The following is a 19,004-nucleotide window of genomic DNA, read 5'->3' on the forward strand; positions in this document are numbered from 1 at the left end:
AATACCAAGCACTGGAGGGGTGTGAGCAGGTGGGACTCACAGCTGATGGCACCCATGTGACCATGCCCAGTCCTTTCGAGGGCATCCCAGGAGTAGCTGTTAGAACAGAAAATGTGCCTACCCTTCAACCAGAAAATACCCTTTCAAGGCGTCCGCCCTAGAGAAGCACTGGCTGTGTGCACCAAGAGCTCTCCCTGGGGACTTTCTCTTTAGCATTGTTTGATAACAGTGAAAATGGAAAGCAACTCATGTCCACCACTGGTGAAATGGCCAAATGACCTGTGCCACGTCTGTATCACAGAACACCGTGCGCAAGTTCTCCACAATGACGATCTATCTGTGCTGACGGAGAAAGAATTCTGACAAGGAGAAAGCCCAGCTACTGGAAAACACATACGATCTGGTCTACATAAAACTCTGAAAGCAAACAAGACCAACTATCCGTTCCTGTGGGCACATATATATCTATGTACCTAAATGCACAAAGAGGGGCTAGTGAGTCCCCCACCAAATGACAAGGGTGACTCCCAGGAAGGCCCTGGATTATCTGAATCTTTTAAAACAAACATTTAAGAACGAGTAAGGCCATGTGTGGTGGGTTTTTTTTTTTTTTTTTTTTTTTTTTGCTGAGCTCAGGGGAGTCCCATGGGGCCTTAGGAGTGTGAGGGGTCAGGAGGTGTCCCAGCCTCATTCTCTCACCCCTACTTCACTACAGTGGCCTTCTAATTGGTCTATGTTCAATCTTCCATGTCAGATTGCTTGGAGGAAAAGTGCCTGGAAGTTCCACGCCCTCCTATCGCAGGTGAGGAAACTCAGGTACAGAGAAGGGGAGGGACTGCCTGGGTTCCGTGATCTGTAGCACAGTCACAGAGGGGACTCAGGGCTCTTAACTCATGGCTTTGCAAATCTGTAGAAAAATCTGGCTTGTCAGACACAGAGGCCTGTGGAATGTAGTTTTGAGCCCTACAGGGGAAAATCAATATGAGATGCTAGGCAAGAAAATCCAGCTTAGCTGTGAAATCAGGTCTCTGGAATGTATCAAGGGGTGGTGGGGGGAGGTACACAAAGCACTCACAGCTTCCATAAAAACCTCCTATTAACTGGCTTTTGGTGCAGGGAGGAGCAGCCGTCTGAGTCTGTCTGGCAGCCCTTGACCCCAGGGCGGGTCAGGACTGCAGCCCCCTGCATGGCGGGTTAGGGTTGGACTTCTTTCAACAGTTTTTACTAAGGGCCTGCAATGTGCCAAGCAGGACAGGGTACTGGGCTGAGTTGGGGAGAGATTCAGAAAGAAGTAAGAGAATCTGACCTTGTGGAGCTCACAGTCTAGTGGGGGTAACCAACAGGAAAATAGCAGCCAACAGGAAATGTGCTGAATGGAAGCTCAGAGGAAGGAGGCATGAACTCTGGCTCAGAGGTCCTAGCTGGGGGTATGGGGAAGGGGTAATGGAGGCTCTGCTGTGGAAGGGCATTTGATCTAGACAAGGGAAAAATCTCCATCCACAGAAATCTTTCACATCACACCAAGAAAGAGGTCTTGTGACTGTGACCTTGGCCCTTACCTGGCTCTCTCCGCCAAGGTGGGGGCTGGAGAGGAAAGAAGTAGAGGAAGTGAAAGGGGCCCAAGCTTGTACTAGTAGTTGCTGCCCCTGGTAGGAGCACATCCATTCATTCAACGCACATTTCCTGAGGGCCTACTAGGTGCCCAGATCTGCACTGGGCCAGGGGACCAAAGACGAATGAGAGGCATCACTGTCTTTTCTGCTACATCCCATGGCTCCTGGTCCACACTGTCCCAGGTTCTGGGAAGGAGGACAGTTTTTTATACTGGTGGTCTCTGTGCGTGGCTCCCTGGCAGGGCCAGATAGAGAAGCCTGGCAAACTCACCCACCCTGTCAGGCCCTGGGAGAGAACACAGCTAGGGACAGAGCAGCCTGGGCACCCTGTTTACCACAACTAGGGAGGTGTGGCTTTGGCCCCATGACCTCATTCAGAGTCAGGAAGAAAAAGAATTAGGGGTAAGACTAGCCAGGAAAAGATCCATGTGAGGGCCAGAACTTCAGTCAAGTCTGAAAATGCAGGCAGCAGTGACTTTGGAGACTATCTTTGCAGCAATTTGCTTCCCTGGCTCCCTGGCCTCCTAAAGATGGCAGTGAGCCCAGGGAACAAGAGGGTTTGCTCAAGCCCAACTACCTTTCCCCTCCCCACTTTCTCTAGCCTATTCAAGGCCTGCGCACACTGGCCCTTAGGAGAGTGACTCCGACTTTGAACTTCTAAAGGGCCTACAGAGGTAATAAACCCTTCCTTTTCCAGCTGAGAAAACAGGGGGTCCAGAGAGGCACAATGACCTCAATGTCACACAGCTTCCATAAGCAGGGTAGGGGCAGGAACACAGGGCTCCTGACTCAAGTCTGCTCTGCTACTTCCTGAGCTGTGTGACGACAGGCAAGTCCCTTATCCTTGCCAAGTCTTAGTTCTGCCTCCCAGGGATGATGTAAGAGAAAATGAGTAGAGGCGGACCTGGCCCCTGCTGGGCTCCCTAAAGTGAATCCTAGTTCTTTTACTGTAGGACTTGTCAGAGTCTTTAACGTGCTCTGTGACTCTCCTAGAGGCAGAGTGCCCAGACATTTTTGGCCACAGAACCTTTTTTTGGAGTAGACCCTGATTATCTTCCAGGGTACCACTGTTAAGTCCAAAGGCGTTAGGGGACCCCACCTTATACACATTGCCTCCTTCATTTAGCTGTGACACATCTGCAGCACCTGTGCCAGGCTAACAATCCAATAGCCACCTTCTATCCCATCCCCACCCCTTAAATCTCATCCCCACCCCTAACAGTCCCTCATTTTGTTCAGGTCTTTCCCGCCTCCCCCTTCTCCTGGGGCCCTGGACCTCATTCCTGTGACCCAGTTCCCCAGTGAGATGTGGGGGGATTCTGGAGGCTTCTGGGAAAGGTTTCCTGGTCTCTAAGAGAGACAGAGGAAGACCTGGTCTGGACTTCCTCTTGGCACTGTCATTTTTGGAGATGATGGCTCAAACAGAAGGAGCAACCCAGTGGCCTTGAGGAAACCAGCTCCAAGAGATGGAAAAGATGATCCTTGATGGTGTGGCTGCCCACAGGTTAACAAAGCTGAGGCTGTCCTAGCTTGTAATTTCTGGTCATGCAAGGGAATGGATTTCCTTATTATTTGAGCCACTGAGTACATCCAACCTAATTTAAGAACACACACACATTTTAATTCAAGTGTGACCTGCCTTGTGCTGCTTAATTTCTCTTGTGGTCTGTGAGGGCAGGGCCTAGGGCCCGGAGCCTCTCTGCCCTACCCAGATTAGGACAGGTGTCCCCACTGAGGCCCTTGTATGCCCCATGCCAGCACCTCTCCCACTTTATCACTGCTTATTTAATGGTCTAAGTCTTTCCCACGGTCTCCGCCATTTGAGGGCAAGCCCCGGGTGCCCTGTTCACGTTGTCTCCCTACTGTTTAGCACAGGACTTGGAGCTAGTAAATTGCTTAATAAATATTTGCTGAATGAATAACAAACACATGAATGGAGGCTTTGCCTCTTTGCAAACCTCAGCCCCTGGGCTACCTGTCACAATAAGTTCAGTAATCATCTGTCACCCAGATTCTCTGCCTGGCAGCCTGGAGTGTCCTATGAGCAGTGGCACAGCTTTCCTTGTCTGCCCCTTTTCCCACAGCAGAGGCTATGGAAGGTCATTCAGGCCTGAACAGTGGCCACTGATGCAGGATACCATCTCTGGCCTACGATCTGGGGATGTTGCAATGTGTGTGACTAAGCAGATTACAATTGCTTCCTGTCCAGCCAGCCAGATAACTATAGCTGTCCTGTGCCTGCTCCCTAAGCACTTGGCCAGCCAAGCTTCCAGCACTGGACGGCCCTAGGGAGGGGAAATAGTACAGGGCCACCACTGAAGCAGCAGCCTGCAATCCCGTCACTGGGCTCCTATCAAAAGAACAGGTCAGGCCCGTCCCCGCCCCCCCCTCCGCTGTCTGAACTGCACTGTCTCCATCTACAGGACGAGGGAAAGGGCAGGCTGCACTTGTCCAGCAGTGCCCAGATTTCTGGATTTCATAAAGCAACACCATTTAGGAGAACTTTGGGAGATCGGCACAGTGCTGTCAACGTCTCATTTTGCCATTCTCTACTACGTTGTCCTCTCTGCCGTCACTGCCAACTCTCCGTTCCTCCCACAAGTCTCCATTCCAAAGTCAGGTGATCTTTCCAAAGCATAAAATGTTTTGGCTCATGGGACCATCACCATGCTCCGCATGGCCTTGGGACCACTTCCCCTGCTGTTCACTCTGCTTAGGAAGCTTCTGCTTTCTCCCTCTGCTGACCCTTCCTTACCCTTCCTCTCTTGGTCTCGTCATTGCCTCAGAGGACCCGTCCTGCCTGGATCGAAGCCCCGGCTAGAGGCTTAGAAGTCTGCTCACCTTCACCTTGTGGTACCTGTTATAGCTGCAATTTTACATTGCTTGCTTGATGAGTTGATTAGTGCAAACCCCACGTGGGCAGGGGCCATGTCTGTTTCACTCCCCGCTACATCCCTAGGAACTAATAAATCTGGGGCCTGGAAGGCCAACAGCTCTGGGCAAATATTTGTTGAATGAATTAATGAATGAATCATGAAGGGTCTTTCAATGCCAAAAAAGCAGGAAGGACATTATCTATATATACAGTATGTAGTAAGGCCTTAAAGTGAAACATGTTCACCTTCAGAAACACTCACTCAGTAGAGATCCTTACTTTTCTCCTTTTGTCACACACTGCAGAAAATCAGGTCAAGGAGAGGCTTCTGGGAAGCGCTGCCCAGCTCTACCTTCTCGAGATTCGATGGTCAGCATAACCAAAGGTGTAGGAGGAAGGGGAGAGTTTTGGCCCCTCTGGTCTTTTGCTATCAACAAGGAGGAGTCACTAAAAACACCCTATGCAGAGTCAGAGCCTGAAGTATAATTGCTAAAGAACCCACACCCAATTGAAAAGGAAAGAAAAGGAAAAAAACCAAACCTGCCCCCACCTGCTGGGAGCACACAGGTCATGGGCTGTCAGGGAGCCCTGAGCTGAACTCAGGCTAGTCGCATACAGATGAAGCCCCTGTTTCTTTCCCTTTCTGGCAGCAGTTGCGGAGCTGGCATGCCTGGAACCCTACAGCCCACTACACTCACCTTCTGCCCTTGTGTACCCGGCTCAGGTCCACTGAGTCCCTGCTGAACACGTCAAACTCGTCGTTCTGGAAGACGTTGTGACGAGAAGTCAGTAGAGGCGTCGGGTCTGGCTTCACCTGTCTGGGGGGTGAAATCAATGTGAGGGGGACTTGCCGGCTGATGCCTGCCTGCACCCCCTTCCCCACTACCATGTTCAGATTCTCCACCCTCCCACAACAGCCACACCTGGGACACAAGGTAAACACCTGCCTTATCTGGCTCCTGCCTGGATGACCCACATCTTACACAAAGCTCCCCTTTGGTCTTGTTTGCCATTCACACAGATTTTCTTAAAAGTACCCACCCCCATTTAATGCTCAGAACAGCTCTGAGGTGGATAGTCACAGATCCCTTAATCTCTTAGTGCTTCAGTGCCCTCTTCTATAAAATGGGCACAGAGAGGCTGAGGAACTTGTCCAAAGGCAGAGCTAACAATTTACTTCCAACAATCCACTTGTTCATGGAAGAAACACCCATTGATCACTCATTCCTGCTACCCCAAGAGCTCTCGGGGAAGCAGTAGGCCAAATTCAGAAAGGGTAGGCATGCAGGAAGTGAGCTTTAGCCATTCTTCCTCAGGAATCTACTGGGAAGGCAGCAACAACAGGGGCAAGCCAGTAACTTCGGAGCCCTAAAGGGCTCACCCACTCCTTTTGCATCCTGTGTCTCTAATTGGTCTTCTCTCAGGTACAGCAGGGATGTCCAGCTGTGTGCTCTCTGCCTTACAGGGGGCATGTGAGAAGCTCCTGAGGGCCTTACGGCTTTTGTGTTTCCCCCAAAAGGGCATAAGTCAGGAAACACCACTCTGGGAAAGAGAGGGCAAGCTGAGTCCTGGGACATGAGGGAAGGAAGAACGGGAGGCAGAGGAGCGAAGGGGCCCTGACCAGGGCCTGCAGAGCCCTCTCGCCGGGACCCTGAAGCAGACAGGGTGCTGTGAGCCTCCTCCCACCTGTCTCTCCCACCTGTCTAGGCTGCGGTCCAGCTGGCTGAGGGCAGGGGCCAGCCGCTCCTCCAGGATGTTGTTGATCACCTGCTCCGGGTCATAGCCATAGTGCTCCAGGCAGGCCAGGATGAAGCCCTCACCGAGGTCCGGGAGCAGGTCTTTCACTTGGGAGATGAGGGAGTCCAGCTCCACACCACTCACGGGGGGGTCCAGGGCAGCAGCTGCCCCCAAGCACTGTGGGGAGAGCTGAGTGAAGGCAGAAGGCGAGGGCAGGTGGGTGCCAGAGCAACAGGCCCCAAACAGCACTGGACCAGGAATCGGGGGACCTGATATGAGGCCTGGCCCTTACTTGCTGTACCACCTTAGTCAAGTGACTCAAGTCTTTCTGAGCCTCCATTTCCTCCCTGTGAAAAAGGGAGCTCTAGGACTTACTGAGTGAGCGATTTCTGTCTGTGCCACCTTGTGGGGTGCTCCTCCTCTCTGAACCTCAGCTTCCTCCTTATAAAACAAGCATACTTACTACCACTCACCTCACAGGGTTGCTTCAAATGGTTCAAGGAAATAATGCACATGAAGTGCCAAGTGCAGTGCCTGGCACAGACTGGGCTCTCCATAAACAGCCACAGCTTCTACTAACCAAGGTCCCTTTCAGTTCCAACAGGCTGATGGCTGGCACTGGAGGGGAACAGCAACCACCAGGCGTGGGCTGTGTGGAGGTACTCCTCTTTAATTATATGCTTTTTCAATAAGGGATACGGTTTATAGACTTCTTGATGTGGCTTAATTTTGTTAGGCTTTTCATTTAAGGAAATTCCCAAATCAAAATAACCAAAGTCTTCTATGACTCAGAAAAAAAGGCAAATGGGGAAGAGGATGGGAAGAGGCAGAGGGGACTGTCATTCCCCAAGGCCCTTCAACAGTTATGGCACCTGGGTGTCAGGTTTCTATTAACAGGACATCAGCGTCTATTAACGGGGCATCAAGGCATCGAGAGCCAGTTAAGTTCAGAGAGCTCCACACAGCAGCACTGGGAATCCCCACGAGCTCATGGAGGTGACTAGCACCATCTTACCGATGAGGAACTAAGGCTCAATGTGAGTGATTGTGCCTAAGGCCACACAGCTGGCGAGTGGCAGGACCAGAATACACCCCTGAGCTGCCTTCCTTTAGAGCCTGTGTGGTCTTAATCACTATGTCATGCTGCCTCCAGACACACAGGGGAGTCCTGGGCTCCGTGGCCAAGCGATACAGCCACAGATTTGGAGAGTTCTGGAAAGGCCTGGAGAGAAAGCACTAGATGAGAGGTTTCCAAACTGGCTCCGTGGAGCCCAGCAGTCCAATGGAGGGGCTTCCAGGGTGGCCAAACAGTGAGACCTGATACTGTACCCAAGTGCAACCAAAGCAGCTCCACTGTGCTCTGTGCAGAGGAGAGACGATTTTGCTTCACTGGCTAGAGGGGAAGCGGAGGCTTTGACACTTATGAGACTGGCTCTCTCCTCTCCTTACACCCAGTCCAGTGTGCCCTCGGCTCAGGACCTTCTAAAGCACAGAACTAACCAGCATTTTGAGGCTGCCCATTCCAAAAGAAACCTTTTTCCCTGAGCAGAAACAAAGAAAAGTTTCCTGCTGCTCCAACCTCTGAGATGGGGACTGGAGGGGCTGACACAGGGAGGAAGTGCCACTCTGGTCACACACACCTCTACTTCCTCCGAGGTTTCCAGGTGTGATGACGGTCCACTGACTGGCTCTGCTGTCGCCATAATCCCATTAAGATCCTCAGCCACTGGTGGGTCTTTAGCACCTGTGGCTTTCCGTCGGTCTACCCCCTCCCACGCACTCTCCACTGCCTGGAGGATGTAGGCAGTCCGTGTCTCATCTCTGTGAGGAAGTGTTAAGGGCTCTCTCCAAGGTGCCACAGCCCTCTCTGCCTCCTCGGCTCTGAGGCAGCATAATTTCGCAATCTCTTCCCAGCATGTGATCATACGCTTTCTGCCGGGGCTGTCTTGGGAGGCACCCCAGCGGGTGTCACGGGCACCAGGCTGCATGAGGAAAGACTGGACCACGGCCACACTGGCCTTAAAACCCAGTACCTGCCGCTTGGCAGAAAGCAGCTCTGGGTAGACAGGGACAGGAGAGCCTGGCATCAGAGCACCTTGGGACACGGTGTTTGGATGAACCAGGAGTTCCTCCGCACTCACCCCCGGGAGGCATTGTCAGTGGGCTTCCTGTCCAGCCACCTGAGGGCTTTCTGCAGAGGCTGGAGGCCACTGGGCGCCTCTGAGACAGGACTGAGCAACTCACCCCAGCCACTGAAATGGCCCACAGGCCTGCTCCTCCTTGTCTCTCCTCCCTCTCTACCACCTGGGCACCACCAAGCCAGACACCTTAGAGTTTCCCTAGGCTTCCTCACTCCACTTCTAATCTGAACCCCCACTGGCCATGCCTGGATGCCAGCGACAGCATCCTCACCAGCTCCTGGGCCTCAGAGAGGTCCCAGGCCAGTCTACTCTCGTTCCTGTGTCAGATGGAGCTTTTCTGAAGTCTAAAGCTGACCCTGTCACCCCTGCTTTAACCCTTCCACAGCTCCCCAGTGCTTGCAGGACAGTGCTCAAAGTTTTCAGGGAGGGTCATCCCAGGGCTGTGCCCCCAAATCATCTGCCATATCCTAACCCCCTCCCATAAGCACCCACCCCCTCAGCCCCACCTTGAGATCTGCGCTCAATGTCTGTGGGCTGTCCAGGTGGGCCTGCCCTGCCCTCTGTCCATGGAAACCGAGCTTGGAGTGTGGCCATCTCCTATTCCTTTTGCTGTTCTCAGTATGAACTTCACTTCTGCATGACATTCCCACCCGAGCTCTGCCAAGTTAGGTGCCTCCCCGGCCACCCTGCCCTCTGACTCTCTCCCATGTGACACTTTAGCTAACTGCCTGTTTAGCTGTCTGTTTTCTGTCCTGCAGTGAGGTCTATGAGGACAGCACTGAGGCCCTCTTAGTCACACAAGCCCAGGCCCTCAGTGAACATCTAGAGACAGCGGACTGTATGTCGCCTGCTCTGAGGACCAGAGAAGTCATCTCCACCAGAAATGGGGGCTGGAGCCTTGGCAGGGGTCTGGGCATCTAAGGAAAGCTGGCTGACCTGTGTGTCCTGGGATAAACGTCCCTCTGCTACTCTGGGCTCCAGCAGCCCATCGCTGGCCTGGTCAGTCCAGGTCCTACCCCAGTGTCCGTGGTAGAAGGATACAAGACTGACGAAGCCTGCTGCAGCAAGCTGACATCATCGGCCACAGGGAAGAGTGCATCATAGTCCCGGAGAAACCTGCCAGGCAGAGAGCAGATGGGAGGGACAGGGCTGGGCCACAGGGGCACTGGGTTGCTATGGGCCATTCCCTGTGTCTGCTGCCCAACCACAAATTCCAGAACCGTAGACTGTGGTGGTGATGCCAGGGGCTCTATTATGAAAGGTCCTATGGGGACTGACGAAGCACCATGGGCCTGTCCCACAGCCGGTCCCAGCTCAGCCACACTCACCTCTTCTCCTGCAGCAAAGAGCTGAAGATCTGAAGGAACTCTTCAATGAAGCCCTGAATGCTGTCGCAGCTGGAACAGGACACCAGGCAAGATGAGCTCACTCAGTGCAGGTGATATGCAGCTTCCTTCCCTGCCCACCTCGCCCCACCCTGTGCAAGGCCTCTGGCCAGTTGGAGGAAACCGTCCTGCTCAGCAACATGGGCACAGGAGGGGACAGATAATGTGAGGGAAACGCCCCCTCTAGGCTTGGGGAGGGGGGGTTTTCCACCTGGACGGTGGCTTCCAAGGGTTACCTGCTTTCTAGGACAGGGAGAAGGCAGATCTGGTTCAGAAGGATATGGAAAATCTCCAGCAGCTTCTTCCTGGAATGGGACAGCCTCTGCCACAAGTCACCTAGCAGCCTTTGATGGCCAGGAGTGAAAAAGAAAGAGATTTGAGAGGCAAAAGGCACGGACGGAGCTTAATCACAGAAGTTGCAGGTTCCTCCCCGCACTGCCACCCTGCCCCCATACACACCCTGGGCTGAAAAGGCCTCACAGTTCACTGTTGACAGCAGCTGGGAAAAGCCTACAGGCTCTGAGAGGCTGGCTGGTTCCAGGGCCACTTCTCAGTTCAAACAGTGGGTCAGGAACCAGCAGGCCGGTTAACAAAACTTAGAGCAATAGCTGAGAGGAAAAGGCTTAGATGCAGGGGCAAGGCAGGCTGCTCAGAGGGGATGCAGCAGCCAAAGTTGCAGAGTCCTTTGTCCCACCCCTTATGTTAGAGATGAGGGTGCTGAAGCAGGGCCTTTGCTCAGGCTTCTTTCAACCACAACAATACTCAGAGTTTTGTCCCCGCCTCACTTGCTGTCTTCAAGCCTCCTCTTCTTAATTGCAGACTCCAGCTCAGGAATTGCTATTTCATAAAAGGAAGCAAGTCTGTGGAGGCACACATGGGTAAAAGGCTAAATTAGTACATAAATACTGCACTTCATTAGAAAATCAAAACCAACTCGAGGGAGTAGGAAGGCTCATTTCCTGTTCCTAAAATGTCACCCAAATTTTCTCCTAGGACGACCCTGGCTCTTCTCTAAGCTCACCCCAGATTGTCCCATTTTGGTGAGTCCTAGGAAGAGGTCCCTAGGAAGTGACCAGTTGCTCTCCCATTCAGATGCGAAATCATCTGATAGGCTCATTCTAACAGAGCAATGACATGGCCACCCAGGACTCACTGACATTTGAGAAACAAATACAGGTCACTCTTTTTTGTGCTCAGAAAGTTCCAGCAGCTGCCTACCTCCTACGATATCAAACGGTAATTCCTCTCTCTGGTGCATCCATAGCTGGCACAGCCTTCTTCTCATCACAGCAACCTCACGCCCACCCCTTCACAGCTGGAATTTCTCCGTTCCAGCCACATGCTGCTGCTGCTGCTGCTGCTGCTGCTTCTTTTTTTTTTTTTTCAATTAAGCCAGCCACACGCTTCTTCGTCATGCTCACCCATGTGATTACACATTCCCAGAACCAAACGTATAGCACTCGGAATATGTCGTCCTTAGAACATAAATGCAGCTACCTCCCTTAGGTTGTGTAATTCTATCTCTGAACATCCGAGTTTCCCAAATACAGAAATACAGCCTATATGCCTAGGACAGTGCTGAATCTGTAGCATGCATTCTGTAAATATTTGTCTGTCAGTTGGCTGACTTCTGGCAACTTCTAGCCTACGGTAGTGTTGTATGCAGAAGAGGGTAACTAGGCCAAAAGAGGCAGACCTCGCTAGGCACATAGGATGGCACCCAGAAGACAGAGAGGGCAGTTTGGCCCAGGTTCAGGTGTTGCCAGGATACATTGCTGGTGGGAGCATATGTCGGAGCAACTCCTATGGAGGGTGATTTGGCAAGATCTATAAAAATTTAAAATGCATATACCATCTGCTTCTGCAATGCTTCTAGGAATTTATTCCTCAGAAACACTTGCAAAGAAGCAAAATGTATGTGCAAAGTTCTTCTTTTTTTGTTTTATTTTGTTGAAATTTTATTTTAATTACAGTTTACATTCGATATTATTTTATATTAGTTTCAGGTGTATGACATAATGAATAGACAAAAATTTATTCTTTACAGCATTTTTTTTTTTTATAATAGCAAACAACTGAAAAAATCCTAAAGATCCATGGGATCTGGTATGGGATCCAGCCATACCAAAGACTGAGGGTGCTTTATGCACTCACATACATTAATTTTAAAAGTACAATGAACACAGTACATAGAGTATTCATATGACAGCATTAAATTTTTAAAAGAGGCTGGGTGATATAATATGCATTTTGCTTGTATATGCATATCTCTGGAAAATTCCACCGAAAAACTAAGAACAATGGTTGCGTATTAGGAACAGAACTGGAATACAGAGAGAGGGGGACATCACTATGTATTTCATACTTTTTTTGAGTTTTGAACCATGTAAATGCATTATTCATTCATAAAATTACAGAACACAGAGCGAGTGAGATTCAGATATACTAAGAGGAAGGAGGAGAGGGTTGTTATAAGAGGGATTAGCTAACGAGCTGTTTGGTGACTGTGACCCCTGGCCGAAAGTTCTCGGGGACTGAGGTTACTGCATTGGTCATTGGGCGTTCCTGGCCTCCAACACAGTTCAAACGGCTGGGCCAGCCCCAGGCTGTTTGTGGGTCAGAGGCAGTGTCATTTGGCAAAGGCAGTGTCACTTTCAGTCAAAGTGTTTTCCTTTCTTCCCCCCTCACCCTGAGGTGAGTCCAGCTGCTCCTCTGCCTCCACTATCCCTTGCAGGAGAGCCAGTTCTTCCAAAAATTACCCCCCAACTCCAAAGACTTTCAAAAGCAACCTGTGCCACAGTTGGGAGATGCTGTAACAAGAGAGGAAAATGCCTGTGAGAAATGAAAATAAGCTGGGCACAAAAATAATGTGATCTGTTGTAGTGATTTTAATTTCCTAACTTTGGGGCTTTTCCAAATTGCTAAGAGCATTTGCCACATTTACTATGAGAAAAGATAACTTTTTTCAAAAAATGGCCAGATACAGTCCTATCCTAACCCCTTTCTTCTTGGAAAGTGTCGGTCAGTGCTTTATTCTAACATTCTGCGGGAGGCCAATCAATCCTAATGTCTCATTTTTGTGAGCTGAGGTGACCCAAAAGGAGTCAGGACACTACTGCCACCTCTGGCAAATGTCAGTGCAAGATAAATGCTTTGTTGAATGGGTGAGTAAATGACTGAATGGACTGACGGCCAGGTGGACAGAGTTGGGCAGCTCCCAGAACTCCTGCAAACAGTGGAGGAAGATGCCTGGCAAGAGCAACAGCCGGAGGTCACGGTGAACAGGCCAGCCCCACTGTTGCCAGGCAACATGTAGGTTACCAGCCCATGCCTTACACCCCTTTCTTGTGCACAAGGAAGAAACAGATGCCTATGGTGCTAAGTGGGCAAAGGGGTCTTCGTCCCTGCTCTGTGTCTGCCTCTACCTCTTGCTTCATCCCAACAGGATCTTTCTGTGACTTTGGATAAAAACCTCCAGTGTCTCCTTCCTGCCTACAGAATAAAAGTGCCACTCCCTGACAGTGTTTAAGGCTCCTCTCAATTTGACTTTTTACCAGCTTCCCCCAGAGCCATCCCTCTCTGTTACCCACTCCTTTTCCTGGGGCCCTGGTCTACACCCCCACCCCTCCACCTGCCACTTGTCGCCTTCCACTTCTTGGCTTTCCCAGGAACACACTCGAGGCCTTGGAAGACTTCACTCCACCAGCCTGGCACGCCCTTCCCGCCACTGCAAACTTTCTCTGTCTGGAAGGTTCTTCTCATTCTTCCAAACCTTGTTTAAGGATTATCACAAAATCTCTTATTTTACCAGACAGAATTCTGCCTCCCTCCCCCGTGTTCCCAGAGCATTTCATAATACGGCCACAACAGTCCGCGCCACATACAAGCATATCTGCTTGTTTCCTGGTGTGTGTTTCTCTGCCCTGGTCTAGATGCTGAAGCCCTCCACCACTTCTTGTTGTCTGTTACTCCCTTGCACTGGCCCAGGATAGGGGCCTTGATACAAAAAAGAATTGAATTGAAATTGCTCTATTCTTTGTTGTTGGTTTTTTTCTCCCCTACCCTGTTCTTAGCTAAAAATGGTAACGTTTCTAAAATGCATGCTCCACACAAGCAGAAGCCTTATCTGCCTTCTTTATTTCTATGTCCCCAGGCTGCAGTAGGGCCTGGCACGTTCTAAGCGCCTAGTAAATACTTGTTGAACGAGGACGCGAACTAGAACTTCTATTTCAACAGCCAGAACTATCACAGTACCTGTAACAGAAGTCGTGTTTCTGGAAGGTTTGGCAAGCCAAAGGGAAGATATCCAGAAAGGCCCAGAGCGTAGTGCAGGTATCACAAAGGTAGAGAACAATGTCCTTTAATTCCTGTTGCCAAAAGAAAACTGCATTATTCTCTTCTGCCTCCTTGTTACAGCTCTGTAGAGGGTCTGAGACAAAGTTGACAAAGCCAGGGGTCCCCAACAGGCAGATGCCTCATGACGTAAAGAAAACATTGGAGGCTTGGGCAAGGCCTGGCTGATCCTTCTCTAGAACAATCTGAGCAAGTCACTCAACCTCCCTAAGCCTCAGGTTTTGCTACGTAGCTCCAATGGGTGCACATCCCATGATCTCTAGGGTTAGTTGAAGGAGAACGAACCCTGAATCCGAACATAATGCCTATGGTCCCCCATAGAAAGTACATCCCAGAGAGAACAAAAATATCAAGCCCACACTTGTTTTACATTTGGAAGAAGGTATTCAGAATAGGGAGTGTTTTCTCATACACTTTCCTGATTGTCATGACAACTCATGAGAATTGTTATGAGCTGGGAAGCTGTTAGAATCTCTGTTTTACAGATAAGGACACTGAGGGTCAGGGAAGTAAAATGACTTGCTCCCACAGCACTTGGTGTGCCTCTTTCTGAAACATTTGTTGGTGACTGTTTTCCCAAGAGATCACAAGCTCCAAGACATCAGCTCACAGCTGCCTTGTTCCTGCTCTGTCTCCAGTGCTTCAAGCAAGGTCTGGCAAATGTCCAGGCTTCAATATTTACCTTCTGCCTGTCATCAGCACGAGACTCTAAGTTCCATGAGAGCAGACAACACGTCTGCTTTTGCTTTCTGCTTTACACCCAAGACCCAGCACAGGGCCTGGCATGTGGCAGGGGTTCCTTAGTACAAATTCACTAAATGAATGAATAGCTCAAAAAATAGCACGTGAATGAACCTGTTGAGCTGAACTAAATTCTTGTCCTCTGAATTTCAGTTCCCTATTCATTCCTCTACTCCCAAAATGAAGCTTCCAGAGAAAAATGAAAGCCGGCTGACATGCTCTAAATGTGATGGGAATAGGTGCTTACAGAATTGGGGAAAGGGACCGTGAGCAGGGGAGGAAGCTGCTAGGTCCTCTATTAGGCAGAAAGAGGCTGGGCTGAAGGGGAACCTCACCAGGAGAGGCATGTCACTGGGGGTCAACCGGCCCTTCTCTTCAAGCTTCTGGGGTGTGGCACTGGCCCCGTCCCCTTGCAAACCACTGTGCTGGAGGATATTGCTGAAGACCTGTAAAACACAAGAGGTGACTCTCCCACAACCTGTTGAACCAACAGCTAGGACCCCTGTCCTGCAGCCAGGCATGGGCGATCTGAAAAATGCCTTGGACTCTGGAATCTATGCCAGTGTTCTTGGGACACCAGCTGAGACAATGACCTTCTCTGAGAGCAGGGTCAGAGTGGAAACTGTGTAAAACAGAGCTCATGGGGTATTTTTTTTACAGGATTATGGTGAGGATTAAAAAGACAAAGTGTATGTAGAGCCCCTGGAATCCTGCAGATGTTATTTGACTGGAGAGGATGGGCCAGTATATGGTAATATTTACGATATACATTCAGCAATATATAAGGTGTTTTTGGAACCCATGGATACAGAGGGACAACAGTATTCTGTAAGTAACCATAAATGGTGGATATCTCCTGAGGATGGGATGGAATCACAGGGGAATATGTATCTTCCCTTTTCTATTTTTTAATATTTTCCAACTTTTTACAGTGAACATTATTGCATAAAATTATTTTATAAAACTTTAAAGCTCTTATTTAGAAACCTAGCTCCCTTAAAGGGGTAGTCTGAGAGGCTATGACTATCAGCAAACACAAAACGCAAGCCAAGCTCTTCTGTATGAGAACAGTACTTGACAGCCCTTAGATTTCAGCCTGTTCAAGATGGGAAAGAACAAATTTGAGGGGGTATGGTGAGGAGCGGGACGCTGAGGCCTTCTGGAGATGGGACTACAGGGGTGTGGGGGTACGCATTTCTGCCAGGCTCAGGAAAGTCAAGGTAACCATCAGGTGGGGAGGGGGTCTGCTTCCCAAGCTCACCCTCCCCGGGCAGGGCTCAGTGTTAATACCTGAAGGATGGTGGGCATCGTTTCATCCAGGTCATTATAGTAACTTGGCTGCTGGGTAAAGATGTTTCCTGAAAAGAGAAGAGAATGGTAGGAATTGGGAAAAGAGAGTAGGGGTAGAGAGGACACATTGCAAATGGTTGCCAGCATGTTCTGTGACCTTTCTCCCCTTTCCTAAGCCTGCCTGAACTAGAGCAGTCCTGGCCCCAGGCCCTGCTGGCACCAGAGCTTTGGCCCAGCCTAGAAACTTCCCCAGGGTCGGGGAGGGACTTGCTCAGTACAATTTAACCTTATAAGCACCTCTGCCTAGCGAATTACGTAAAAGACCTGCCCTGGTCAAACCAGCTCCGCCTGACATCCCCAGGGAGTGATCACACTTGGGCACTGTGCCTTGTATGACAGCATTGGCTTTGGAAGTGGGAGTTAGTCATCCAGGAAAATTACGAGATATGATCTCTTTGCTCAAGAAACCTGGTTGCTGAAATCCAGGATTCTTGCCAGGCCACATCTCCAATAATGTGAACGGATCTAAGGAGAAATTTCTCTGCAAATTCTCTCACCCTCTGCTTTTGAATATGCCAGCCACACTAACAGATCCCACTCCAAGGTGAAAGGCCTGCGAGGGACCTGGAGACAGTTTTTACCACCCATTTGCAGTTGTTTCTATAAGTGAAGTTCTTCTCTGAGTATTTACTATTCTCCAAGTGCTGCTGCTGTGGGTGAGTAGGTTAGAGCATACGGTAACTGGAACAGAAGCCAAACGACCTGACTGTCCAAATGGCGAAGGGAGGGAGGGACGGAGAATCACAGCTAGTTGGGAACGTGACATGCAAATACCAATGCCCTGAGAGGCCAGGGTTCTTTATCGCATTCTAATGCTAGCATTTAAGATTGGATGACTTTCAGGATGTTCTGAATTCTAGGTGTCCTCTGTCCTTGGGCAGGTCTGTCCTTGGTTTCTTTATTGAAAACTCTGCAGCCCTCACCCCATCCCAGAGGATTTGTAAGTTAATGAGAGCAAGGCCAGATGGTGCTGGGTGAGTAAGCAAGTAACTAAGTGGCTGGATTTTCTGTAAACACTTTCCTAGATGCTACTTTGTTCCTTGAGTCCAGAAAGCTGAATTTTTATCAGCACAATTGCTCATCACCTCCCATCTGTAGATGGGTTCTGATCCGTCAGGGAGTACCTGTGATGGTATTCCCTGACCATCTGCGCCCACCTCCTACTCCTGAGAGGCAAGCAGTGACTCCCACTCTCCACCAACCTCTGCTCTTCCTCATAAAACCCTCCTATTGGTATCCTCAAGGTCAAGTCCAAACTCCTGACCATGGCACAAAGGGCCCTGTGAGATCTGGCCTCTGTTGGCATTTCTGGCAACCCTCTCATCATTCCTGGCATTGCATCTCCTCCCTTGCACCATCCTCAACCTCAGAGAATAAGCCCTGTCCCCTCCTTCTGTATAAAGTGTCCTCCCATAAGGTAGGTGTCACCTTCTCCAGGCAGCACCTCCTGACCCAGGCATCAGGAGCAGGTCCTCCCATAATTCCCAGGGGCATAGCTCCGCACCCCAGCCACCTGGCACTGTGGAAGGCACTCTCTCATAATCCTCCCCGTGCTTAAGCCAGTGTAACAGCAGTATTTTAACAAGCATCAAAAGAGATCACATTTCACAATCTACCCTTGGGGACTTTGAAGTTCCTTTCCTTTCCTTTATCTGATTCTGATTATGGTGAAGATCGGACTTTGGATCTCTTTTAACAAAATAATGAAAAGGTATGGGACAGCAATGGCATCCCTGGAAATGTCCCTCCTCAGACTAAAGCAGTTCAAAAAACCCAGGGTGAATGGAAAGTATTGCCAAATAGATCAGCTCAGGCCTGATAGGGCCAAGGCCCAATGCACTCCTGCTCTGGCAAAGCAGCTCTAAGAGAGTCTAACTGAAAGGCCCTGTGTTCAAAATTACTTGCTAATTCACCATACCAGTCTTGAGGTTTAAAAAAAGTGGGGAGTAGGGGAAGCCGGGGGCAGGGTAAGGACTGGCTTCTGCCCAAAGGACCATCAGCCAGTTTCCTTGCGTCCTTCTCTCCCGTGCCTGCAGGCCTCTTCTCCACACCCATCCCAACACACAATGAATGGATTCCTGATGCCCAGTCCGGCCCTCTTTTCCGTTTACCACCCTCCAGAGCCAAAGAGTAAGCCAAGTTAGGGTTCTCAATACGGGGATGAGGACAGTCTAAAACACCTCAAAATCTATAAGGGGGGTATGTTTTTCTGGACACAGATCTTCATCTGGTTCTCAAAGGAGTCAGTGATTCAAAACCCTGGCAGCAGGCAGAGCTTTCTCCCTCCACCCTTGCCCTTCTGGATGCGTCATCCCCCCACCACTCCCCGCCCCCCCCATCACACAGCCATTCTACACCCAACAGATCTAACACTGACCCTGCCTCTACGCACAACATACCCCACCCTCCCACCTCCCAAAGGCCTTTTCTGCAACTGACACCAGTTTTCTCCGTAATCCTTAAGACCTCTCTCTCCAGCTGACCTCACTAAGCACTGCTTTATTCCGCCTCCCAGATGTCCCATCCCACCCTAGCGGCCCAACCAGGCTCTCACCCTTGAAGCCACATGGACCCACTAGCCTGCTGTGCGACCTCCCGTCACCGCCCCCAACCCCCACCTCGTGCTGCCAGATTAATCTTGTTACCAGAGAGTTTCCCCACCCTGCTCCAAGCTCCCAGAGACTCCCATGGTCTCATCACAATAAGAGTTCACACGTACCAAGTGCCTGTAACGTGCCAGGCACTGTGTTAAACACCACCTCATACTCAGTGGCTACAACCATCTATATAAGGCAGGCATGTCATTAGT

At 50.2% G+C, this 19,004-nt stretch overlaps 1 protein-coding gene across 3 annotated transcripts in view; it reads right to left on the bottom strand.

Moving 5' to 3' along the window:
• ASCC2 (activating signal cointegrator 1 complex subunit 2) overlaps nucleotides 1-19,004 on the bottom strand; it is a 38,731-nt gene that overhangs the window by 6,780 nt on the left and 12,947 nt on the right. For all 3 annotated transcript variants that reach the window (XM_054594267.1, XM_054594265.1, XM_054594266.1), the window contains 10 exons: nucleotides 16,136-16,203; nucleotides 15,181-15,291; nucleotides 14,006-14,118; nucleotides 10,537-10,611; nucleotides 9,988-10,095; nucleotides 9,695-9,763; nucleotides 9,408-9,482; nucleotides 7,866-8,046; nucleotides 6,188-6,402; nucleotides 5,187-5,306 (listed from right to left, as the gene is read on the bottom strand). In XM_054594267.1, the coding sequence (XP_054450242.1) occupies nucleotides 5,187-5,306; nucleotides 6,188-6,402; nucleotides 7,866-8,046; nucleotides 9,408-9,482; nucleotides 9,695-9,763; nucleotides 9,988-10,095; nucleotides 10,537-10,611; nucleotides 14,006-14,118; nucleotides 15,181-15,291; nucleotides 16,136-16,203 (1,135 nt within the window). The remainder of the gene's footprint in view (nucleotides 1-5,186; nucleotides 5,307-6,187; nucleotides 6,403-7,865; nucleotides 8,047-9,407; nucleotides 9,483-9,694; nucleotides 9,764-9,987; nucleotides 10,096-10,536; nucleotides 10,612-14,005; nucleotides 14,119-15,180; nucleotides 15,292-16,135; nucleotides 16,204-19,004) is intronic.

The sequence above is a fragment of the Pteronotus mesoamericanus genome, unplaced genomic scaffold, assembly GCF_021234165.1.
Source record: "Pteronotus mesoamericanus isolate MK-2021 breed Mesoamerican mustached bat unplaced genomic scaffold, CSHL_Meso_final scaffold_507, whole genome shotgun sequence".
Lineage (NCBI taxonomy): Eukaryota > Metazoa > Chordata > Mammalia > Chiroptera > Mormoopidae > Pteronotus > Pteronotus mesoamericanus.